Raw genomic sequence first — 21,431 nt, 5'->3', positions numbered from 1 at the left:
AAGAATTCAGCCATTGATAACTATTTTCTTTTCACTTATATCTGTCAGATTTAATACTTTTGAGAATTATTTAAAATGAATTATTATTTTTCTTTTATTTTGCTACATTTATCTGATGTATTTGCTTGTTTATTCTTAAATGATTCATTACAAAGTGTAATAACAAACACCATACTGCACTCTCACTAAAGGTCTAATAAAATCCTATATTATGAGTTAACTCACAAATAATGCTGGGACATGTCTTTTATCAGTATTGTTATTTTAGTTTCTTGAGTTATTCTCCACTATGTCTTTGGACTTGATCCATTAACTGCCATAGCATGTCGTAAAATTGTAAATGAAATGTGTTTGTTAAAATGCTATTAATTTCTAAGATGCAAACTGATGAAGAAAATTATTTTTGTTTGTAGCCTACTTGTTAAAGATGATTTAACTAATTTGTGTCAATGGTTGCAAATGAGTTTGGCAGATATCATCTTGGTTGTCAAATGGTATTCTTCAGTCAGTTTTTTTTTTTTTTTTTTTTTTTTTAGAGATTTTAACCGTCACATATATATTGATCAGGCATAACATTATGACCACCTTCCTAATATTGTGTAGGTCTCCCTTGTGCCTCTAAAACAGTTGTAACTCATCAGAGAATGGACATGGGCCTTCTGAGGGTGTCCTGGTGTCTGGAAACAGGATGTTGTTAGTGGGGGCCATTGGGTCTTATGGGTTGAGGGGAGGGTCCTCTGTGGATCATCCCACAGATACTTGATCACTTTGGGATCTAGTGAATTTGGAGGCCAGGTCAACACCTTGTGCTGTTCTTCATGTTTTTTGAGTTGTTCCTAAACCGTTTTTGTGTGTGTGTCTGTGTCAGACTGCATCCTGCTGGGGGTGACTGTTGCCATCAAAAAGTGTCATTGCTATGGGGTCGGGGTGCCTGGTCTGATCTACGTGGGTGGTACACCCACATGAATGGCAGGTCGAAAAGTTTCTCAGCACTCAGTGGTTATAATGTTGTGGCTGATCAGTATATGTGGAAATATGTCTATGCAAACTGTCGAATGTATAAATGTTAAAGCTATATGAACTAAAGTAAACGTAATCAGATCATATTTGTGATAAATGTGTTCTTCATTTAAATCTGTCTGGCTCAATTCACAATGTTTTATGAAGCGACTCGGTGCTTTTATTGTGAAGGAAACTATTTCCGTTTTATTTTATTGCTAATTCCAGTGGCGTTTCAGTGCTTATTTCATAACAATGTGACTGTTTCAGAGGTCCACATGCAAACGTTATATATATAAAAAAAAGCCTCCTGTTGTGAAAACTTGAGAATTGTCGACAAATATATTTTTTCAAAAGTTGCACCGGAAGTCGTTTTATTTTAACGTATTCTTCTTCCGCTCGACTTGACAGCAGAGGCAAGAGAAAAACGTGACGTCGGATAAACAAACAGAGGAGAGGAGAGACGGGGCCGCCGTGGCTGAGCATATTCAGACATTTTTTTATTTTGTGACATTTCTCGAATAATGCAGTCTTCCAAGAGGAGTGAGAGTGACTGGCAGGGGCTCGTCAGCGAGGTAAGCGAGAGGCGAAGACCGCGAGGACACCGCTGCAGAGACGGATGTATTTTACAGATGCGCCGGTCCATATGGAAGCAGCGTCGCTCTCTTAGCTTAACACACCGGGAAGCTGTTTAATGTCACTTAAACTGTACTTTACTATTATTATTTTTTTTTCATAAGCTAGTATCCTCATTGTTTGGGGTTAGCCAGCTATTCTCTCGGGCCTATTTACCTTTTATGGTCGCACTATGTATAGTAAAGATATAACCCACCTGTGGGCCTGCATTCACATCATTAGAACAAATTAAGTCAACAGAATAGACATTTAAATAACGTGATGTTAGCTTACAAGCTAATGTAGTTAGCATTATTAAACAGCCTTTAAGGGATGCTTATATTGCAGATATCTATTCGATAAATGTGTTGTGATATTAAAAGATATTGGAAATGTTAATGAGGGAGTGGGCGAGCCACAGGTCACAGTTTAAAACGTTAAAGGGGAATTTTAGTTTTTTACATCCCGGACCTTATTTCTGGCATAAAATACGATGGTTTTCTCACCCATATAAGTTTGGTGTCATTTTGAGTCGTTCAGAAGATATTTAGCTCCAGCAGAGCGCAGCGTATATCCATATAGTGGGAGTGACTGGGGCACCGAAACGCAGCCTCTAAATAACGCATTATCTGCCAAGAAACTTGTTCATTTTACGAATATTTTGTTATGGTAGCTTGTGCTATTCCCCGTTGAGTCCGGAGTTACCTGTTATCATCATCCGGGGTCTGTAGATTGACCTGCTAACCTCTGACCTGGATGATGTCATCTCTGAGCGCCACGCGCACCCGCGACAGTCGCCTTGTTTACCTGTAATTTGCTACTGCTAGTTTTTTGCAACATGGCTGAATATTTCGATTCTGAGGTTGTGGACGACGACTTTGTTTATGATGGACGTCCTTATCGTTTTGAGCCAGAGTATACGGATGAGGAGCTCATTGAAAGGAGGATCTGACACAGAGAGAGGAACAGCTGGCCAAAGAACAACAAACCGCTGCACTTCTGAGAGTAGACAACAGGTAACTCCGGACTCAACGGGGAATAGCACTAGCGTATCATAACAAAATATTGGTGAAATGAACAAGTTTCACGACAAATAATGCGTTATTTAGAGGCTGCGTTTCGGTGCCCCAGTCACTCCCACTATATGGATATACGCAGCGCTGGATCTAAATATCTTCCGAACTACTCCAAATGACACCAAAGTTATATGGGTGAGTAAACCATCGTATTTTATGCCAGAAATAAGGTCCAGGTTGTAAAAACAGGTAATTCCCCTTTAAGTACACGACAGCAGTGCAGCACATTCATCTCCCTGATAGGAGCTGCCTTTGGATTTGGTTAAGAGCTGGTGTGGCAGGTGTCAGGGTTTCCACTATGCCGTTATCTACATGTTAAACAGTTTGCTCCAGTGTGTGTTTCCCACCAGCACACAGCGGTCAAATTATTTTACCGATTAAATCTGTGAATATAACCTGTATGCAAACCTTAATCCTCAAGAACAATACAGTAGATAGTAAAAAGATGTAGAAGCTTTACACTGATCAGCTATAATATTATGACTGATGGGTCATAATAGTAAGTAACACTGATCACATGGTTATTATGGTACTTGTCCTTAGGTGAGGGGGAAAAAAATGGAAAGACTTCAGCTACTTTGAAAAGGCTTAATTGTGACGGCTAGATGAGGGTCAGATCGTCTGACTGCAAAAATTTAGCATTTGTAGGATGTCCCCAGTCTGCAGTGATCAAAAGTGGGCCAAGAAAGGAAAAGCGGTGAAGCGTGGCAGGGTGTTGGTGGGCCACGGATCATTGATGCATGTGAGGAGCCAAGATTACCGTAGCTCAAACTGCTGAAGAAGTGAATTCTGGTTCTGAGTGTCCATGTTGACCCCTGACCTACAGTGAGCATGGGCATCAAAACTGGATCAAGGAGTAACGGAAAGATGGTGTCCTGGTCTGATGAATCAAGTTTTCTTTTCCATCATATGGATGGTGCATGTTTGTTGCTTAGATAAACAAACACATGGCACTAAGACGCATTGAAAACCCCCTTGCTGTTGCCACGAGGGTGTGCTCGGTCTGCAGCAATCTTTACGTCATAAGAACATCATTATTCACTTCACCGGTTGGTGGTTTTAATGTTGTGGCATGTTGGTGTGTATACTGGAATTAAGCCATAGAGCTTTGTGACCTGCAGTTACCTCTGTTAGCACATATAATGAAGCTCGTGCGCATTGTTTGCTCTAGTTCCTGATGTGTAAGCGCAAGCTGGAGAGTAAGAAAGAGGCCCTGCTCATCCTGTCCAAGGAGCTGGATACGTGTCAGCAGGAGAGAGACCAGTATAAGCTGATGGCCAACCAGCTTCGAGAGCGTCACCAGGGCCTCAAGAAGAAGTACAGGGAACTCATCGTGAGTAGTTCAGACCTTCAAGGTGGTTTTTTTTTGTTTTTTTTGTTAATATGGAGATGAAGTATGTTCCTAAGTTAAGATTTGCTAGTTAAAGTATAAACTAATGTCTTTCTTTCATGTTTTAGGATGGCGACCCCTCTTTGCCACCAGAAAAACGCAATCAAGTAAGATGGTGTTTACTTTGAGGTCGGGTGGGTGTGTCTTGAAGGAGTCCTGTAAGACTCTTGATTTGTGTTCTTTCCAGGATAACTGTCCATAACTGATCAGCTGTTCTGCAGAATAGCATTTCAAAATAAGGAGTGATCATTTGGAAGTAAAAATAATAACAAATTTACAGAGGGGACAAGAGATTGTGAAAATATTTTGACGGTTAGACTGCGATGAGAGCCGACATCACGCAGCAGATGAAGGTCCTAGACAGGGACAGGACAATCTGGAGTCTAGACGCTGGTGGTTGTGAAGCACATAGCCTGATGGAGCCTTCATTGGAGATGTCCTGGACAACCAGGAAGTGGTGTAGTGGTTGTGGAAATGATAATACTGACATACATTTGAGAGACTTCAACATGTGTTGAAGAAGAAAGACATGCCATTCTGATTGAATGAGATTTATTAGTAGATTCGCACCTTCTCTGTGCGAGATCAAGTGGCCTCCCACAATCTGTTTAGCTTTCACTCATCTCCTCCACCTTCTCCTCAGGTGAACCTGGCTCAGCTGTTAAGGGACGCGAGGGAACGAGCGAAACAGCTTGCTGAGGAGGTGAAGGAGCTCACTCAGAGGCTTACAGAGGCCCAGGGAGATAATAAGGTACAGCAGGAGCACACACAGACTTGTACACGTTTTAAATACCGTTCTATACCATTTAATGCAGTGCATGTGTTTAAGAGGAGCAGCGACTTCAGCTTGTCTCTTCCGCAGCTCTTGCGGATGACCATTACTCGACAGAGGTTGGGGGACGAAGAGGTCGGGGTCCGTCACTTCCCCGCCCATGAACGTGAGGACCTGGTTTGCCAACTTGAGAGAGCGGGGCTACAGGTTGGTGCATTTCTTCCCTTAAATCACTGATTACAAACCAGCTAGTAGCAGTTAGTCTCACATTTGTGGGTAGTTTTATTGTCTGATGGAGTATTTACAAGTGTGAACTTTATTAATATTTTACCCGCAGGACTAAACTGAGCTGATGTGACACAGGAACTAATGCCACAAAGCTGCACAAAGGATGTGTTTGAATGGGCTTAGAGCAGGAGTAAGAAAAAGTGTGGAGGGTACAAAACATAGCTGTTTGTTTCTTTGCTTTTATATTCTTCAGCAGAAACCAGTAATCAGCAGTAGATCTGTGCCACAGACAAAGCATACGGTGACTGTTGTCGTTTATTTCTTTGTGTATCAGTTGCTGTTAATGCTCCTAATTTTTACAGTTCTTCAAATGTGGAGGAAAGATTGACTTGTTGCTTTTTAGTTAGTAGAACTCAGTTAGGTCGTCTTTAACCTACTGTCACTGTCACTTACGATACTTTTTCAGCTTACTTCCCTTTGGGTAAAATTAACTGTTGTGTTAAATGTATTATTGAAAACAACCTACTTGAAACTGGAGCTTTCGAAGCACACTTAATAGAATTTATGAGGATTATAATCTTCTCTCTAGCAGTTGTTTATTATACCAATAAAACATACGTTCTCCCCTTTTTAAACCCACTGTTGTGGTTTTCTCAGGGCACTTTATCTGCTATAATAGCCGGAGCCGCTCTGTTGAAAACAGTGGACGAGGTTTCACAGTGGGGAGCTCCAGAGTTGCTGATAGCTCAAAACAGCGTTTGCACTCTCAGCAAACTCCACTTTAACGAACAAGGCTTTAAAATATCTGCGCCGCTCGACCCTTTCGGCGGCTGACATTTTTGACCGGGGCTCCTCTCTTTTATTTCTTCCAGATGGAGGAGATGGAGCACAACATTAAGGCCCTGACAGACGAGCTGCAGGACGTGAAGTCGGAGCGCACGGTGTTCATGGAGAAGGCCGACCGGCTCAACCTGGAGCTCAACCACATTTTGGGGAACCACGAGGCGCGCATCATCGACGTGGACGCCCTTTGCATGGAGAACAGGTCAGTGTGGTGGTTCCCAAACTTTTTCTGTCATGCCCCCGCTTTCATGATATAGGAACATTGTAAGCTCCCCCTCGCTCTCCACCGCACCCGAACCCACTCACAACAAGTGGGTGGTGCCTTCTTTGTTGTGAATTGATTCTGACATATTAACCCTATAAAATATTAGTTTTTCAAACTTAATTAGTGTGCAAAAAAATAAAAAATCCTACATACAGAACAATAGTGACTGATCATCGACAAGAAGTGCAAGTTACTCAGTGCTTTCTCTGCTTAGATCCATGTAAATTCCCATATTTGTAAATGAAGGGGCACTCATCTCAAACCGCCTCAGCTGGGTTTAGGATCCAGGTCATCTGATGCAGCACTCCTTATTGGTCAAATAGCCCTCGCAGAGCCTAGACGTGTGTTTTGGGCCTCTTGAAAACAAGTGATGGCTCTACCAAGCTCAGATCACATGTTGCTGCAGAAAGTTCTCGTTGGTTAATTTTTTTTCTTGACTTCTGCATGAATTAGCAACAGGTCCTCTGTGCTTCTCGATATTACCACACATGTACATTTTCCTCCCTTAATCTTCTCAGACACAGTGGTTGCAAGTGAAAACATTCACCCCAGGACTCACCAGGTCTAAGTCCGGGTTACCACTGCTCTAAGGTCCATTTTTTGTGTTTCTTGGCCTAAACAGATCTCCTCTTCTTCTTCTTCTTGGATTCTCTCTGTAGCTGATTCTTCGCAAGTAATTTGACCATTAAAGTCAGACTCAGACAGTCTCCTCCTCCGAGCAGTAGATGTTTTGTCGGCTCCTTGAACTGTGAATGTGGGCTTTAATCTGAGGTGTCGTTAATTGGCCATTTCTGAGGCTAATGAACTTCTCCTCTGCAGTAGAAATAACTTCGGCCTTCCTTCCCTGGAGCATGAAAGCCCGTTTCATCGCAGCGTTTGATGGTTTTTAAGACTTGGAGAAACTTTCTTCAATCTTTTAGGCTGACCGGCCTCCACGTCTCCCAGTAATGATGCACTGTCATTTCTGTTTAGTTAATTAAGCAGTCCTTGCAATGAGATGGATTATCGCAGAAGTTTGCTGAATAACAAACACAAATTACCACAATACTACTGATGTCCGAAGCACACCAAGAAGGCCAAAAAAATGAAGTCAAAGAAAAACCAAAACTTCTTATTCTTATTGTTACGAGCGCGTATAATTTACTGAAATAGTTTTAAAAGTTTATTTTTAACAGTTTCTATTTGATCTAGATTTAGTTTTTAACTTTTCAATTCATATGTTAATAATGAAAAATAAAGTAAATGTGCTAAAGCTCCAATTCACCACGGCAATAAGCGTCAAGAATATTTTCAGAATATTTTCCAAGACATTATTTATTTGGATTTATTTAATGATTGATACATGTTTATCATATGTCTGAACGTGTCTGCATGTAATGTGCAATACACGCTTCTATTCTGCTGATTGTAATTTTAGCCGTTGTTACTGCAGGTATTTACACGAGCGTTTTGGCCAAGTACAAGAGGAGGTGAACCTGCTGAAATCCAACATCATGAAGTACAAGGTACGCACTGAATTCTCCTGCTAAAATGGAAAGGCTTAATTAATCCTGACAACAAGCTGCTTTTATTCAGGTGAGCTTTTGTGTTTCTTTCCTCCTCACAGACGGCTCTTGAGAGGAGGAAAAACTCCAGCACATATGGGAAATCAAACAACAGCCCCCTTACTGGAGTCCTCTCCGCCAAACAAGGTGAAAGCACAAGCTGGTCACTTTAAACCCAGACACAGATAGAGCGTCTGATCTGGAAACTGCAGAAAGCGAGTCAAATAATCTAGTCCCCTCTTTCTTTTATCATGCTAATTCTATCAGATGAACTCTGCAGCCCATCGTCTTGGCTGTGACAAATCGGCATCTTTGTTTGTCGCCATGTCCCTCCTGCATTATTTAATAACTTCTTTTTAGCCGATCCTTCAGCCCACACCCGGCCACCAGCTGGGTTACTAATTGTATTCTGAGTGGTAGAGAGCACCACTGGCAGGGAAATGAGCCTGCCATGATGACTGACAGTCGCTGGCAGAAGCAGCACAGTGGGCTCTGGAGTTAAAGTTAGGAGAGTGTCACCGAGTAGACAGCTGTTTCTAACTCTCCATCTCTGTCTTGCTCTTGTCACGCTGTTTTCCCCTGTCTCTTGTTTTATCGCCCTGCTCTCTCTGTTATCTATTTTTAACTTTTGTGCAAGTTTTATTGGGGTTATTGGCAGGCTGTGGATTAGTACCCACTTTGTGTAATTCTCTCCCTCCTCTGTTCCCCTCCTACCCCTCCTGCATCGCCCACGTTTCTTCTTTTCTTTTTAGTGCAGGAGATGCTCCTGGAAGAGCAGGGCTGCAGCCTGCCGGCCACTCCTCAGTCCATCTCCGACCTCAAGTCACTGGCCACCGCTTTGCTGGAGACTATCCATGAAAAGAATCTGGTCATCCAGCACCAGAGGCACAACAACAGGTAAGAAGAAGGTACAGAGATGTTAGAGGAGCTGGATGCTTGCGGCAGTTTCAGGGTCCGAAACAAGACAACTCACAGATAATCTTTTATAAGTTGGCTATAAAAGATCTGATTATTAAAAAGAATAAAATATGTATCTTAACCCTTTTGATGTCCTGCCCCTCTCCCTGCTGAGTTCAGTTCTCATGTTTCCTCCCCTCGTACACATTTGTTATAGAGGAACACATAACAATCTTACATGATCTTTACACAAAATCTTATAAATTCAGAAGGTTATCATATCTCCAAAGGGCAAAGGAGCTGAATCACTTGTTATAATTCACATCTGGCTGCTTCTCTGGCCAGAATCGCTGCGTTTCGACCTCCTGCGTGCACCCAGGGACGTTAAAGGTGTCGCCTTTTAACTTCAACGCACTAAGGATGTTTGTCTGCCTTTTCATAAGCAGCCTCCTCCTCAAAGCCAAACACTGAACTGTGACACCCAGACACACACAGACACACACACACACACATCACTCCGATGAAACCTCACCCATCTTAACTTGGCCTGCAGGATCTTGGGAAACAGAGTTGCAGATTTGGAAAGGAAGCTGAAGACTTTGGAGGTTTCTGGTTTGTGGAGTCTTCCAGGTGGGTCTAAAAAAAGAAAAAAAGAAAAGCTGTACCACACATTGTGTAGCCTTTTATCATATGATTAGATTAAGATTTCTGCTAATTTTTAAGTGTTTTTGCACAGGGGATAAATCCTACACCTGCTTATTTGTAGTTATAGACACACAAATACTTATTTATGATCAATAACTTCCCAATTTCCCAATATTGTATTGTCATTTCATTTCACTGCCAGCCTCTGCATGTATCCACTCTTAAAGTGACCTGTTTGTATTAACAGTGTTTAAACTGTAGAAGGCTGCAGCAGTGTAATCTGTACCACGCCATGAGCAAACATGACCCTGTCACTGGTGGTGTGTGTGCATACAGTAAATTGTAATTTATTTATTTTTTATTAATTTTAATTAAACATTTATATTGCACATCTGGCTAATTGTGTGCTTCTCGTGCACTTAAAGATGAATCTCATATTTTATCGTGTCACTTTCGAGCCAGTTTGTTTAAAATGTGTGTCCCCCCTTCTTTCTTCTCTGAATCTAAACACATTAATGAGGTTTCAGGCTCTTAACAGTGTGTCTTTCTCTCCTCTCCGGCTGCGTCTCAGGCTTGACCTACCACGTATCTGTGGGAATTGGGAGTATGTATTCCTTCTGCCCCACTTAGCCCATCCATGCCCTCCACTATGTCATGCCAGGACAAATCTGGGCAGACGCCCAAAAAACATGTCACCTCATGCCCACCGTTTACACCGTGTCGACTCCATTGACCACCACCAGCTCATGTGTCTGTTCATGATACCATCGGCTGAATGGGGCTGCCCGAGTGTCACACTCTGATACCGCTGGTCCCGTGGGGCTATGTGAAATCTTAGACACATTTTTGAATGTTGAAACTTAGGAGAGGAGGGTCTATTTGACAAAATCAGACTCACTGGAGAGCATTGCCGATAAGAAGATTGAAGGTAAACTGATATATGTTGTTGAGGCAGAGAAAAATAACAATTTATTCTTAATTTTTGAGCCTCAGGAGTCAAATTGAGCTGTAAATTTGAAGGTTTGAAGGTTTGAATAGGATTAAAATGTGTTTGTAAGGGAGGCTTCTCATATTTGAGTGGCAAAAAAGGTGAATTTTTTTTTTGACTCGAAAATGTTTGAATATAAACTGTATCCACAAAAGGTGTCACATTTTGGTAAGAAACACAAGCAAAAAATGTAAAAGCTGAACATTTTTCTTAATCCAATCACAAGTAGCACCCCAAATTATATTCCCAATCTGAAACCGGGAGACAAGGCAGCTCGCTCAGTAAATAGCTCCTCCTCATTCCCACTGGAGGGAGCTGTTGTCCCGTCCACGAACCAGTCTGAAAGGTGGAGGGGCTGCGGCTGGATGGAGGTGCCCTGTCATGAGACCGTCATTCTCTCCGCCATAAAACTGACAAGCATCCATTACTGAAAATGATTGCCCACATTACAAACACATTTAGGGGAATGTGCCGTTATTAGGGAATTTGTAGGCGAGGGCCCAGAGTGCCTGACGACCACGCTGTCCACCACAGTTAGGGAGACATAGAGATATAGAGAGAGATGTGAGCGTCCGTGGCCTTGATGTGATACGAAGTTGGGCTGATGGATATCAAAGGCGAGCTAGGATAGGATGGAGGGCCTTGAATGCCTACCAGAGGCCCGCGCGACACTCGAGGTGACTACATTGTCAACGGATGAGAGAGAGCCAAAAACAATAACAGTGACATCGACGCAGCGAGTCAGATAAAGTTGTGATTGATAGATCTCCCCAGTCTGTCGGTTCACCCCCACCCCGACGCCGTGAGCGCGGGCTGGAGTGCAACATTGCGAGTGAAAGCCTGTCAGTGTGCAACAGCCATTGAAAAGACAGAGGTGGATCCAGAATGTACCCTTATAGCTCGGTTTTGGTCTACTGACAGACTTTTTCCAGTTAAAAGGAAGGCATTTCCTGTCACCCTACAGCTAGACAGCGCCGCATCCCAGGGAAGGCTTGCGACTGCGTGACAGTTTGACAGATATGTACACCTCCTTATTTGTGATATTGAGTTTATGATCTGATACGTTGGGGTGTCACATCGTGTGGAATAGACTGGTACTACCGCTGGATGTGCGCATCAGCATATACAGTATGTTGTACTCGTTTTCAGAGAGGTGTTGAGATGGTTAGACGGCTGTACAGGCAGCTGTCACTAAGGTTTAAAGCGAGTCGCTGGAGCCTCCTGCCTCCTCCCGAGTGCTGCCTGCCTCCTGGAGAGTCAGCCGCTGCGCTCAGGCTGGGCCTCGCTCCGCATGTGTAACAACCGGCACCGCCTCATTGTTGGCTTTAAAAGGCAGGCTGCTGAACACTTCCCAAAAAAAAACAAAAAAAAAAACACTTGTGGCACAGCCTTAAAAGCAGTTATCTGAGCTTAATGAAGATAATATTAAAGAAACTACAATATATATACACTCAGTTGCCAGTTCATTAGGTACACAAGTGAAAAAGATCAGTCCTGAACTAACTCCCCTTGCTTCAAAGATGGTAATTCACCTGTATGATCATTTTGGAGGATTGTGGTGCTGTTAAACCGGATTATATTAGTGTTTCTGTTATTTTAGCCAACCCCCCACTAGAGTGGGGTTGTCAAAATAACAGAAACATGTGTCAGTACAAGCACAAGTACACTTCAGTAGTACTACAAACCACAGCCTCCAAAATAAAACACAGCTGACCTTCATGAAGCTACGATTTAGTGCTGGGCTGTTTTCACTAATGTCCCTAATGATCTGGAAAGTGAGAGTGAAAGGGATGCCTATGGTCAGAATTTACAACTGATCAATGTTTTTTGTTCACCATTAAAATATTTCAGCTGATAACGTAATAATTAAAACAGCCGGAGGAAAAATTCATATAAACTTCGTCTGTAGAAACTTTAGAACTGCAGCAGCTCCTCCGACCCCTTCGATCACTTCGTGTAAACACGGGAGCCTCTGCAACAATATGGACTGCATTCATAACAATATGGTCTCCGTTCACCACTCGCGACTCTCACGCATCGTGTCGCCCAGCCATCCGTTTTCCTCATTCCTCTGTTTGGTTTTGTGCCGCACACTTGAGCGGTCAGAGAAGCAGTTTCTTGCCCGTTCGCGGAGTTTCTGAAGGCGCCTACGCAGGCCGCTGTGTTTGTGCCCGCGCGCATATGTAGTTTTATGTGTACGTTTGCGATGTCTGCTTTATAGCGCGCGGTCTCCTATGAGTAGCATATGGTGTCGGCCTAAGAGGCGTGCAGCCATCACTAATGAAGACAGATGACAGGGAGCTGAGGCCTCTTCCTGTGAGCACTGCAATGCATACGTGCGTGTGTGTTTGTACGCTGTGGTGTGAAAGCAACTGGACGCTATACATGTGCTCCATCCTCACTTTTTTTATTTATTTCTTTTTTTTGTTGTCATTCAAACTTGAAATTAACAGGAAGTGCTTCTTCACTGGTTTTACAGGGACACAGGACAGCATCACGCTGAACGAACACCTCCAACCAGAGCTTCACCCAACACATGCCACATTGCAGCTAAACATGCAGCCCAAAGTGCAGCCACCCAAAGGTGAGTGCGTAATCGTCTGTCGCTGGCTTCTCCAGTCATTGATAAGAACCCCCACAGCTAACGGAATAAACACTGCAATTAGCCGCTGCGTGCTAAACACTCCCGTCTCTCTTCCACGCTTAACCCGAGTTCCTTTCCCTTCCCGCCTCTACTCCTCCTCTGCTTCTCATTGGTGCAAGCTGCCCAAATGCCATGGCATTTTGGAAATGTGAAGCAAATTCTCGCCCACTGACATTCAGAAACTTCTCTTTGAAAGAGGGCGGGGGGATGGTGGGGGACCATAAATATGGATGCCACTTCGAGTAATGTTGCTTTCTTCTTGCGTATTTTTGCGTGTGCATGTGTGTGAGGAGGGAGGGAGAGAGAGAGAGAGAGAGAGAGAGAGAGAGGGGGGAAAAAAAGGTGGTTGGGACTCTGTGTGCAGTCTTTAACCTTTTTGCCTGCACATCCACAAATATGGGTCAGTAATCCCCAAAGTGAGAGCATATTTTGGCGAAGAAGCAGAACTAAGCTGTTGCTATTGCCGAGATGCGGGGCGTCACACTTGTCTTGCGTCCCCTTGTCTGGGGCACTGCTGCTATATTTAGCCTGTTGCCATGGAAGCACTTCAGTCACATAAGTAATTGAAATAACTTTCTACGCTGACACAGTGTTCCAACTTTTAAAGAGGAAAGTTTTTCCTTGAGGATCAACAAGACTTTCCTACTTTGTGTTTTGCATTGATTTGAACTGGGGCTTTAAAACCTCTTTTTATTATCACTGTCATAGGTTTATGAAAATAATTTTTAGCTGCAGCCTTAAATAGTCATTCATCATAGGATAATAAAAATTGCAGAACCCCCTTGTTTTCGTGATATTGTGGTTTGTTTTATAGCGCAGCACCATCAGAGCAGAATGAGCCAAAATGACTTGTTTTCTGATGTGGCTATGGCTTCAAATCAAGTGAGTAATTAAAATGACCAGTCATCTCATCTTCCTTCTCCCAGTACTGTCAGACGACAGAAGTTCACATGAATCATCTTGGGAATGCCACACCGCTGGCAGTGACCTTGGCACAGATGGCATCGGCAGGGAAGACACACCTGCACTGCTCAACAGCCTGGAGCCTCTTGAGGGGGCGGAGACAAATGGGATTGACAGGAGAAGGGTCGAATTGGTGACCCTGACGGATCCAGAAGCTGCGAAGCCAGAGGAGGGGCGGAGTCCAGTGGAAGAGGCTGGGCGCGAGGTGGAGGGAGTGGAAGATGAAGACCTGGGTTCCACGGTGGAGGAAGGAGAAGAGGCGGTCCTGGCCCTGGATGTCACGCCCACTGAATCAGACCTTCAGTGGCTTTCACTTGAACAAGCCTCTGTGAATCATTCAGAGGTGGGTCATCAGCCCTGTGAACCCGAGGGCAGTGGCTCTAATAATGTACATGAACTTGAAGAAGTATCAAATCCAAAGAGCGAGTCTGAAGAGGTGTCGAGGAAAGGCGAGTGGGACTTTCACTCTCTATCTGCACACAGTCATAGCGACAGCTTGGTATGATCAAACATCACCGCTGAATGATTTGACAAACTTATCTAAAGGCCTTGTCCAGATTGCATTAATCATCCCTAGTTGCATTCCTGCTGCATAGCCACTGCACACTAGCTCCCCTCTCCACCGAGCAGCTCTGTTTTAGTCAATAAAACGGAGAGAAAACACTTTTTCAGACACCGTTGACAAAGGCTGAGGTGCACTTTGTATCTAGACAGGCTTGTTGCTGCGCAACAGAATATCTCGAAATCAATGGAGTTGCAAACGTCATGCCCTACAGGAAGAATTTAGCTAGGAAAATAACAAATATGGCAACATCAACTCCTGTGCCCCGTATTCCCTTCTGTCTTTCCCCTGCGATAAGATAATCCCAATTGTTTGCTTTCTTCTTCTTCCTAGGGAATGCCAATAAACTTGAATGCTGCATTTTGTTGTGACGCTCATAGGGATTCCACATTGACGTCCCAAAACTTAATGAATGTTTAGTACATACTTGTAAATATTAATATAAATGTAATATTGGAGATTATATTGATGTCTGTTCATGGACTGGACACTATATGGGTCAAACCTAGTAATCGGTCAATTTTTATTTAATCTTATTTAAAAGCTGATGTTTGGATGAGACTATATGTGCCTTATAATGTGAGAATACTGATATTTATTAATATGCATAAACCAGCAATGTTGTTGGTTGTTTATTTTCTTCCTACTGACACCGATCTATCTTCAAGTCAGTCTTTTTCATGCACATACACAGAAATATCTTGATTTGTATGATTGAGTTATTTATCCCAGGTGTTAAAGTTGCTCAACTTGTTTCAAAAAAACTGAAATCAGAATGGAATCCTTATATTGTGTTAAGAATGTATAAAAATTAATAAGCACACCACTTCAATGTCCTGCAATGAATCTACACAGAGTCTACTTAGTGTCCTACATGAATATCTTGTGACAAATAATCATTTATACATGTGTGCATCTGAAACCCTAGTTTCAGTGTCACATCACCCTAGTTGACAGTGGGATTTTTTTTATGCCACTGTGTGTCTTTGAGTACTTCAAACATTGACGAATGATGCAACTGAGCGGCTCATGCTGGAGTTGGAGCTAATGAATGCAGCAGAAAATACGCCAGAGTAGGCGGCGTGTAGAACCACTGAACTGACTGAAGGACAAGGAATATTCTGTTCTTGTCTGGACCACGGAAAAACATACAAAAGGAAATGCATTTTGGACCAATTACGTTGTTGGGGTCTGCATCACCTAGACAGTTACATTTCTGGGGAGGTAGCTTGTGCTTTGACATAGAAACAGAATCATAATGTAGGTCTAGCTGTATTCCTATACACTGGTCCTTTGAAGCTGTGGTCCCTACCTTTTTCCCCACTTGTAGCTCAGAAAAGTAGAGCACCAAAGCTTGTACACACATACCAGCTTGTGTTACTATCTTTTTGGGGACCATCCATTGACACAATGCATTCCTAGCCCCTTACCCTAACCCTAACCATCTCAACGAAGTGCCTAACCCGTACTCTACCCATACCCCTTTACCATTAAAACAACTCTTATCCAGTTTTAACCCTATGTAGATTACTGTCACAGATTCGCCTTGTGATGCATATTCTAAACTATACTAAGTATCGCATTGGGTACATGTTGACACCATCTAGCGGCCGGAGTGTAAACTACACCCAGTTGATCAAATTGTAAAGGCCAGACTTTATTCAAATGTTCAAAGTGCAATGTTTAAAACATGAAACACATGCTGTTATTCAGTTTCAAAGCCCTGTTTCAGCAACATCAGCATCAATAAAATAATCTACATACTTTAGACTGGAAAATTTGTTTATTTACTATTATGCCCAATTATGCCGATAATGTCACTAATTTGAATCATACCTACATATATATCGATTGTAAGTGCTACATTCAAATTAAAAATATATTAATTTAGCATCTGCTCGGAAGCAAAAACACTAATCATTTATATTTTTTTATATGATTGTAAATAAAGTCAGGCAGTAAGGGGCTAACCCTCAAAAAGTTGCCCTTCCAAAAGGGCCCCACAATGACAAAAAAAATAAATAAATAAAAAATAAAAATCTGTACAAGCTCCAGTTTGCAGAATGATTTTGCTCCATCATTAAGTTGATTCTCACCACAAGTCACACATACATTCTGACCATGTCTGGTCCTATCTTTCATACTGCAGATCTTTATTTATTTATTTTTTATTGTGATTTTCTACTTCTCTTAGACATGTTGCTTCATTAATGAAATAGTGATGCTCTGAGGGAAAAAGGACGAGCGGAGATTAAGTTGTCAGCTAGCAGCTAAAGTAATGAAACTGACTGAGAGTGGCCTACTATGTGGCCTACTAGCTTTTAATTAGGACCAACAATTCTTAAAAATAGTTGTTCATATATTCCTTTGATTACCCTATGTCATTATGATCCAACATGTGCAACTTTATTTTTGACCACCTCACAACCTCAGTCAGAGACAACCCCCCCACCCCACCCCCCATTTGATTCCAGATTGGGAACCATGGATCTACAGGAACTTTACGGTTAAATGGGTAATATAATCAGCTTAAAGTAATAGCTAAAAGGTTGAAATATTTTTCCAGAAGTAATGGTTCAAATGGCCAAACACTGTGTAAACGGTTAAAGCTGCAGTCTGTAAGTAATAGATGGCACTAACAACTGAAATAGTGACTAGCCAGATGCCATACTGTGATAGATCCAGTCATCAGACCGATTGTGTAAACTTGGTGTAATCATTGTTTCAGCTTATGCACACACATTAAGTTTGTTTGATAGTGATGATGATGATTATGTTGTCAAGGTTGGCCTCTCATCAACTCTAAATACAGCCACAAATTCAAATTTAAATTCTGTTGCTGCTTCAATTTACATATCCAGTCAGTTGTGTCTATATAAAGGGTGTATTTGGTTGTGTGTCCAGAGACGTTTGTATTGTCAGCTAAACATGCTAACATATGCACAGAAACACTCTGAGTATGATTGTGGGAAGTTGTGGACACCAGAAGTTTTCCAGCAATGGATGCGCAAACACACCCGTTTTGTCCTGGAGCCAAAATCCAGAGCCCAGTGTGTATTGAGAATCAGTGGTGAGGCCTTCTCTCCCTTCGTGCAGGTGACAGCTGGCCTCTCCAGGCAAACACAGCGTCAAAGCCAGAATCCATGAACTGCTTATTCTGCAGAAGGCCGCTTGCTATTTTTAATCTCTGACACAAAATAGAGGCAGGGAGAGAAAAGGAATTCAAGCTAGGGAGCCATGTTGTGTACCCAGCGTCGGCCCTGTGCCAGGCAGCTGATTTGGCACGCTGCAGGATGCCTTTTTTTTTTTTTTTTTTTTTTTTAAGTTTACAAACCAGATGGAAACTGAACTAATGAATTTGCAGTTGGGTTCCTCATAAAATCACTGACCAATTTCTGGTTGTTTACATGCATATGAATGCAAGGGAATGTGCAAAGGAGTTAGCTTAGCGTCTTTGAAAAGAAAGTGCAGGAGTGAGCTGCACTGTCTGATTTAAAAAAGATGTGACTGTAAGCCATATCTGCTGCTGTTGTAGGCTTGGTAGATATGTGACATGGATTGAAGTTGACAGTATTTATTTATTTTTCCTGCCATGAAATGTCATGTGAAACATTTCAGCCAGAAGTTTTTAAAAACTAGTTGAGAGCAGAGGTATGACCAGAAACTAGAACTAGACTTTATACACCTTTAATAATTTATATTTATATGTTTGCATTGGTGTGCATATGGTCACATGGTAAAATGAGATTGACATGCAGAAATTATAAGAATGTTAGCACAATAAAAGGGACAATCTTAAACATCTCTGCAGTTACTGGTTTTAAATAATTCCAGAGGCAACACAATAAATTACTGTCATTTTAGTAAAGAAGTTAGAGTATAATTGACCATTTACCACAATATTGTGAGCAACCGTGATCTGGTTTTATGTCCGTGAACAGCAGGACACAGCGAAAGGACTTGGTTACCTCGCTGAGAAGTTGGAGGTGTGCAGCCTGTCGCCTGCAGCTCACTGTGGTTGCTCTTTCTTGTTTCTTGTTGTTCCGTTGCTCCCCGCAATATATTTCAAACTGATCCGCTGTCAAACAAATTCACAAATCACCCCCGTCTTGTTTTGTAGATTTCATTGATAAAACACATTGCATTTTCTTTGACTGCTATACTGACTTAATGTGGAGTTGCAGGGGAGGATTAGCATTCTGCTAACATGTCCAAGTATCTGTTTATAGAGGTTACATTAGCAGTAATTCAGACCACATTTCATCCTGGGATGTTGCCACAGATACAACGGTTTATAATAGATAAATATATTTATTTTCAGCAGTGAACTCAGTCAATAGACCTTAAGATCAGAGGGCTACTGGCTCCGATAGTGACTTAACAGTCAGGATATGTAGTGGACGTTTACTTATCACTGAAATCAACCTCACATAACCACAGAAACCACACTGAAAGATTTTATACTTGATCATGATTCGCCTCTTTGACTGTTACCCATCAGCATTGTATTGGCCGGTGTTGTGGGCTTGTCACACGGCTGATAGATTCAGGCTGCCTCCACAAACCTCCCCAGAGAGAGAACAGAAAATTGCTGGGAGCTGTTGCAGTGCAACTAGCCCCTGCCAAAAACTGATCTTAGCTTCTTATCTGTGACAGCGACATCCTCCACTAGAGGGCAAGTTGAAAATGTGCACGGGAAAAGTGACGTAAATCGCTTCTTGCATTTTGTTTCAAGCATTTTGTGTTTTGAGATGGGTTGTATTGTATTTCTTCTGTTCTCTAGCTTCCTACTTTACCCACACAGGAGTATGGATAGTGGAAGACGCTAGCTGGGTTACAGCAGTGCTCACAGGCTCTAATAAGTGTGAGCAAAGAGCCGGTGGGGGGTTACTGGATGTAGGAGAGTTTGACACCCCATCATCTCTGGGTCCTCCAGAGGTTTGAGGGATGGGGGCATTTGGAGCCAGCAGTTTCCAGGCCAGCCTCTCAGCAGGGTTAATTACTATACCAACCATGTGCCCCCTACCAGTGATGATCAGTGCCCTTATGATCCACACGCTATTCACTCACCTTGCTTTTTTTACGCTTATCTGAGTTTTATATCGTGTGGTGCCTCTGAGGCGCTCAAGTTCGCAGAGCCGTGCAGGTTTGCTCCCCGGGTGCTGCGATTTTAGCAGTACAACTTTCTGCTCTGCTGCTGACAAGGCTGTTATTACCTGAGATAATAGAAGGATGAAAAAAGGAAAATATGTCAGTCTCTTTTTTTTTAATGCTTGTTTCACGTGGAGTTAATTGCGGCGTATTAAAGATTAGGTATTGCTGCAATTAGTATGTGCATTTTCTTATTACTCAAGGTGTCACATGTAAATGTACCCTATAGTGAGCTGCAGATAAATAATCTCTGTTCCACAGTGTAAAGGCAGTTAATTCAAGGTGTCCCTTGAGATGTAAGTTGTAATCAGTGATGGGCAAAGTATGGCCCGTGGGCCACATACTTAGGCTGTTTAATGTGGTCCGTCAAGCATTTACAAAATTGTCCTATCAACATCAGTCATTTTGCCTTTGTCCTTAAGTTAATTCCACAACCACAACCTTTGCTTAAGCCAAGTCTACTGTCTCTACTCACATTTCATTTATATTAATTCACCCCCAATCAAATTTTAAAACCCAGTGTGGCCCTTGAGCCAGAAAGTTTGCCCAGCCCTGTTGTAAATTGGTCTTTTATGCATATTGACTTTTACCAAGAGTCAAATGAGCAGATTGGTACCACTTGCTCTCCTGTATGATAAATATAAAGCTACAGCTAGCAGCCAGTTAGCTTAGCGTAGCATAATCACTAAGCTAATAGGCTGCAAGCTGCACAAGCTTGAGAGACGTGTCAATCTTCTCATTAAACTCTGGACAATAAGGTAAATGATTGTATTTTTGTATTCTGTCATAAATGAAGAAACTTGAAACTGACATGTCACTGCAACCAGTCTTCATATTAGTATCGAAATGTCATCACCGTGTTACTGCCTGCCCTGGTGCCTATGGTTCTTTGTTCCCTGCGACCTACATCAGTAGATTTCAAATTCCCTGGCGGCAAAACTGAAACTGACTGCAACAACAACAGCAACATGGCTCCCAAGGCCCTGCTGGGAAGCAAGGCGGGCAAGCTCACAAGATGTCGGAGGAGCGAGGGCTTGCGTGCGGCCGATAAGCAGAAAGGCCACGCTGGGGGTCAGCACACATCCACGCCGTACAGTCGGATCTCTATTAAGATAGGAGATGGTGGGCCAATGTGATAAGAGCTGACAGGATCCAGTGATGTGATATCAGTGAGGGGGCACCGGCTGCAGATGCCACTGTCCATCACCAGCAGGGGAATCGGGCTTGGACTAAACTTGCTCTGTGGGTTGGGATAGTGCAATAGTCCTTAATTGTTTTAACTGGACTTCTACAGTGTTTTGACCATTCCTGAAAACTGTTAATTCAGTCAACCCCAGATAAGTGCAAATTGAATCAGTTGGACATAGTTAAAAAGGTACACACTTCTGGATATCACTTCACAAGTCAGACCACGTACCAGGACGGAAAACAAGCAATGAAATCCATGAAACTCTCTGTTGGCCTCCAAGGTAAAACTATGGCGAGCCATAGATCAGAGCAAGGGTATAAGACCATTTTTAAAGCTCTGAGTGTTCCCAGGAGGACAGTGACCTCAATAATTGCCAAAGGAAGAAAGTTTGGAGAAAACCATGACGCTAGAGTTGGCCAAACTGAGTAACTTAGAAAGAAGGGCCTCTGCAGAGATAGGAGAGCTTGCCAGAAGGATGAGACATTAGACAATAGACAGCGGTCCGCTGAATGTCTGGTAATGTCTGGCACACACCTGGCACTGAAGTAGACAAATGTTTATTCAGATGAAGTACTTGGGGTAGTTCATCAAAATTCAAGAGTTTGATAGACCATTGGTCTTCCTCTAGGTTCATCCTGTATTATTATGTAATTTCAAGAT

General features: G+C 42.5%; 1 protein-coding gene across 1 annotated transcript; it reads left to right on the top strand.

The window, feature by feature from the left end:
- The first annotated feature begins 1,420 nt into the window (after window positions 1-1,420).
- On the top strand, window positions 1,421-16,107 carry ccdc149a (coiled-coil domain containing 149a). Its single transcript, XM_084547472.1, has 12 exons — window positions 1,421-1,574; window positions 3,862-4,023; window positions 4,149-4,187; window positions 4,724-4,831; window positions 4,943-5,059; window positions 5,953-6,125; window positions 7,621-7,693; window positions 7,795-7,879; window positions 8,485-8,629; window positions 9,183-9,259; window positions 12,742-12,846; window positions 13,833-16,107. Exons 1-12 carry the CDS (start codon window positions 1,524-1,526, stop codon window positions 14,372-14,374), a joined length of 1,677 nt encoding a protein of 558 aa, XP_084403598.1. The 5' UTR covers window positions 1,421-1,523; the 3' UTR covers window positions 14,375-16,107.
- The last annotated feature ends 5,324 nt before the right edge of the window (window positions 16,108-21,431 follow it).

The sequence above is a fragment of the Chelon labrosus genome, assembly GCF_963514085.1.
Source record: "Chelon labrosus genome assembly, chromosome: 1".
NCBI classification, from domain to species: Eukaryota; Metazoa; Chordata; class Actinopteri; order Mugiliformes; family Mugilidae; genus Chelon; species Chelon labrosus.
The sequence above is the reverse complement of the archived record's forward strand: the minus strand, read 5'-3'. Positions and strand labels throughout refer to the sequence as shown.

Bases quoted from the DNA above. Each gene is read 5' to 3' on its own strand.
- ccdc149a (XM_084547472.1), top strand. From the start codon at position 1,524: ATGCAGTCTTCCAAGAGGAGTGAGAGTGACTGGCAGGGGCTCGTCAGC. The intron at 1,575-3,861 runs GTAAGCGAGAGG...TGTTTGCTCTAG, and splicing joins GGCAGGGGCTCGTCAGCGAG to TTCCTGATGTGTAAGCGCAA. The intron at 5,060-5,952 runs GTTGGTGCATTT...TATTTCTTCCAG, and splicing joins TTGAGAGAGCGGGGCTACAG to ATGGAGGAGATGGAGCACAA.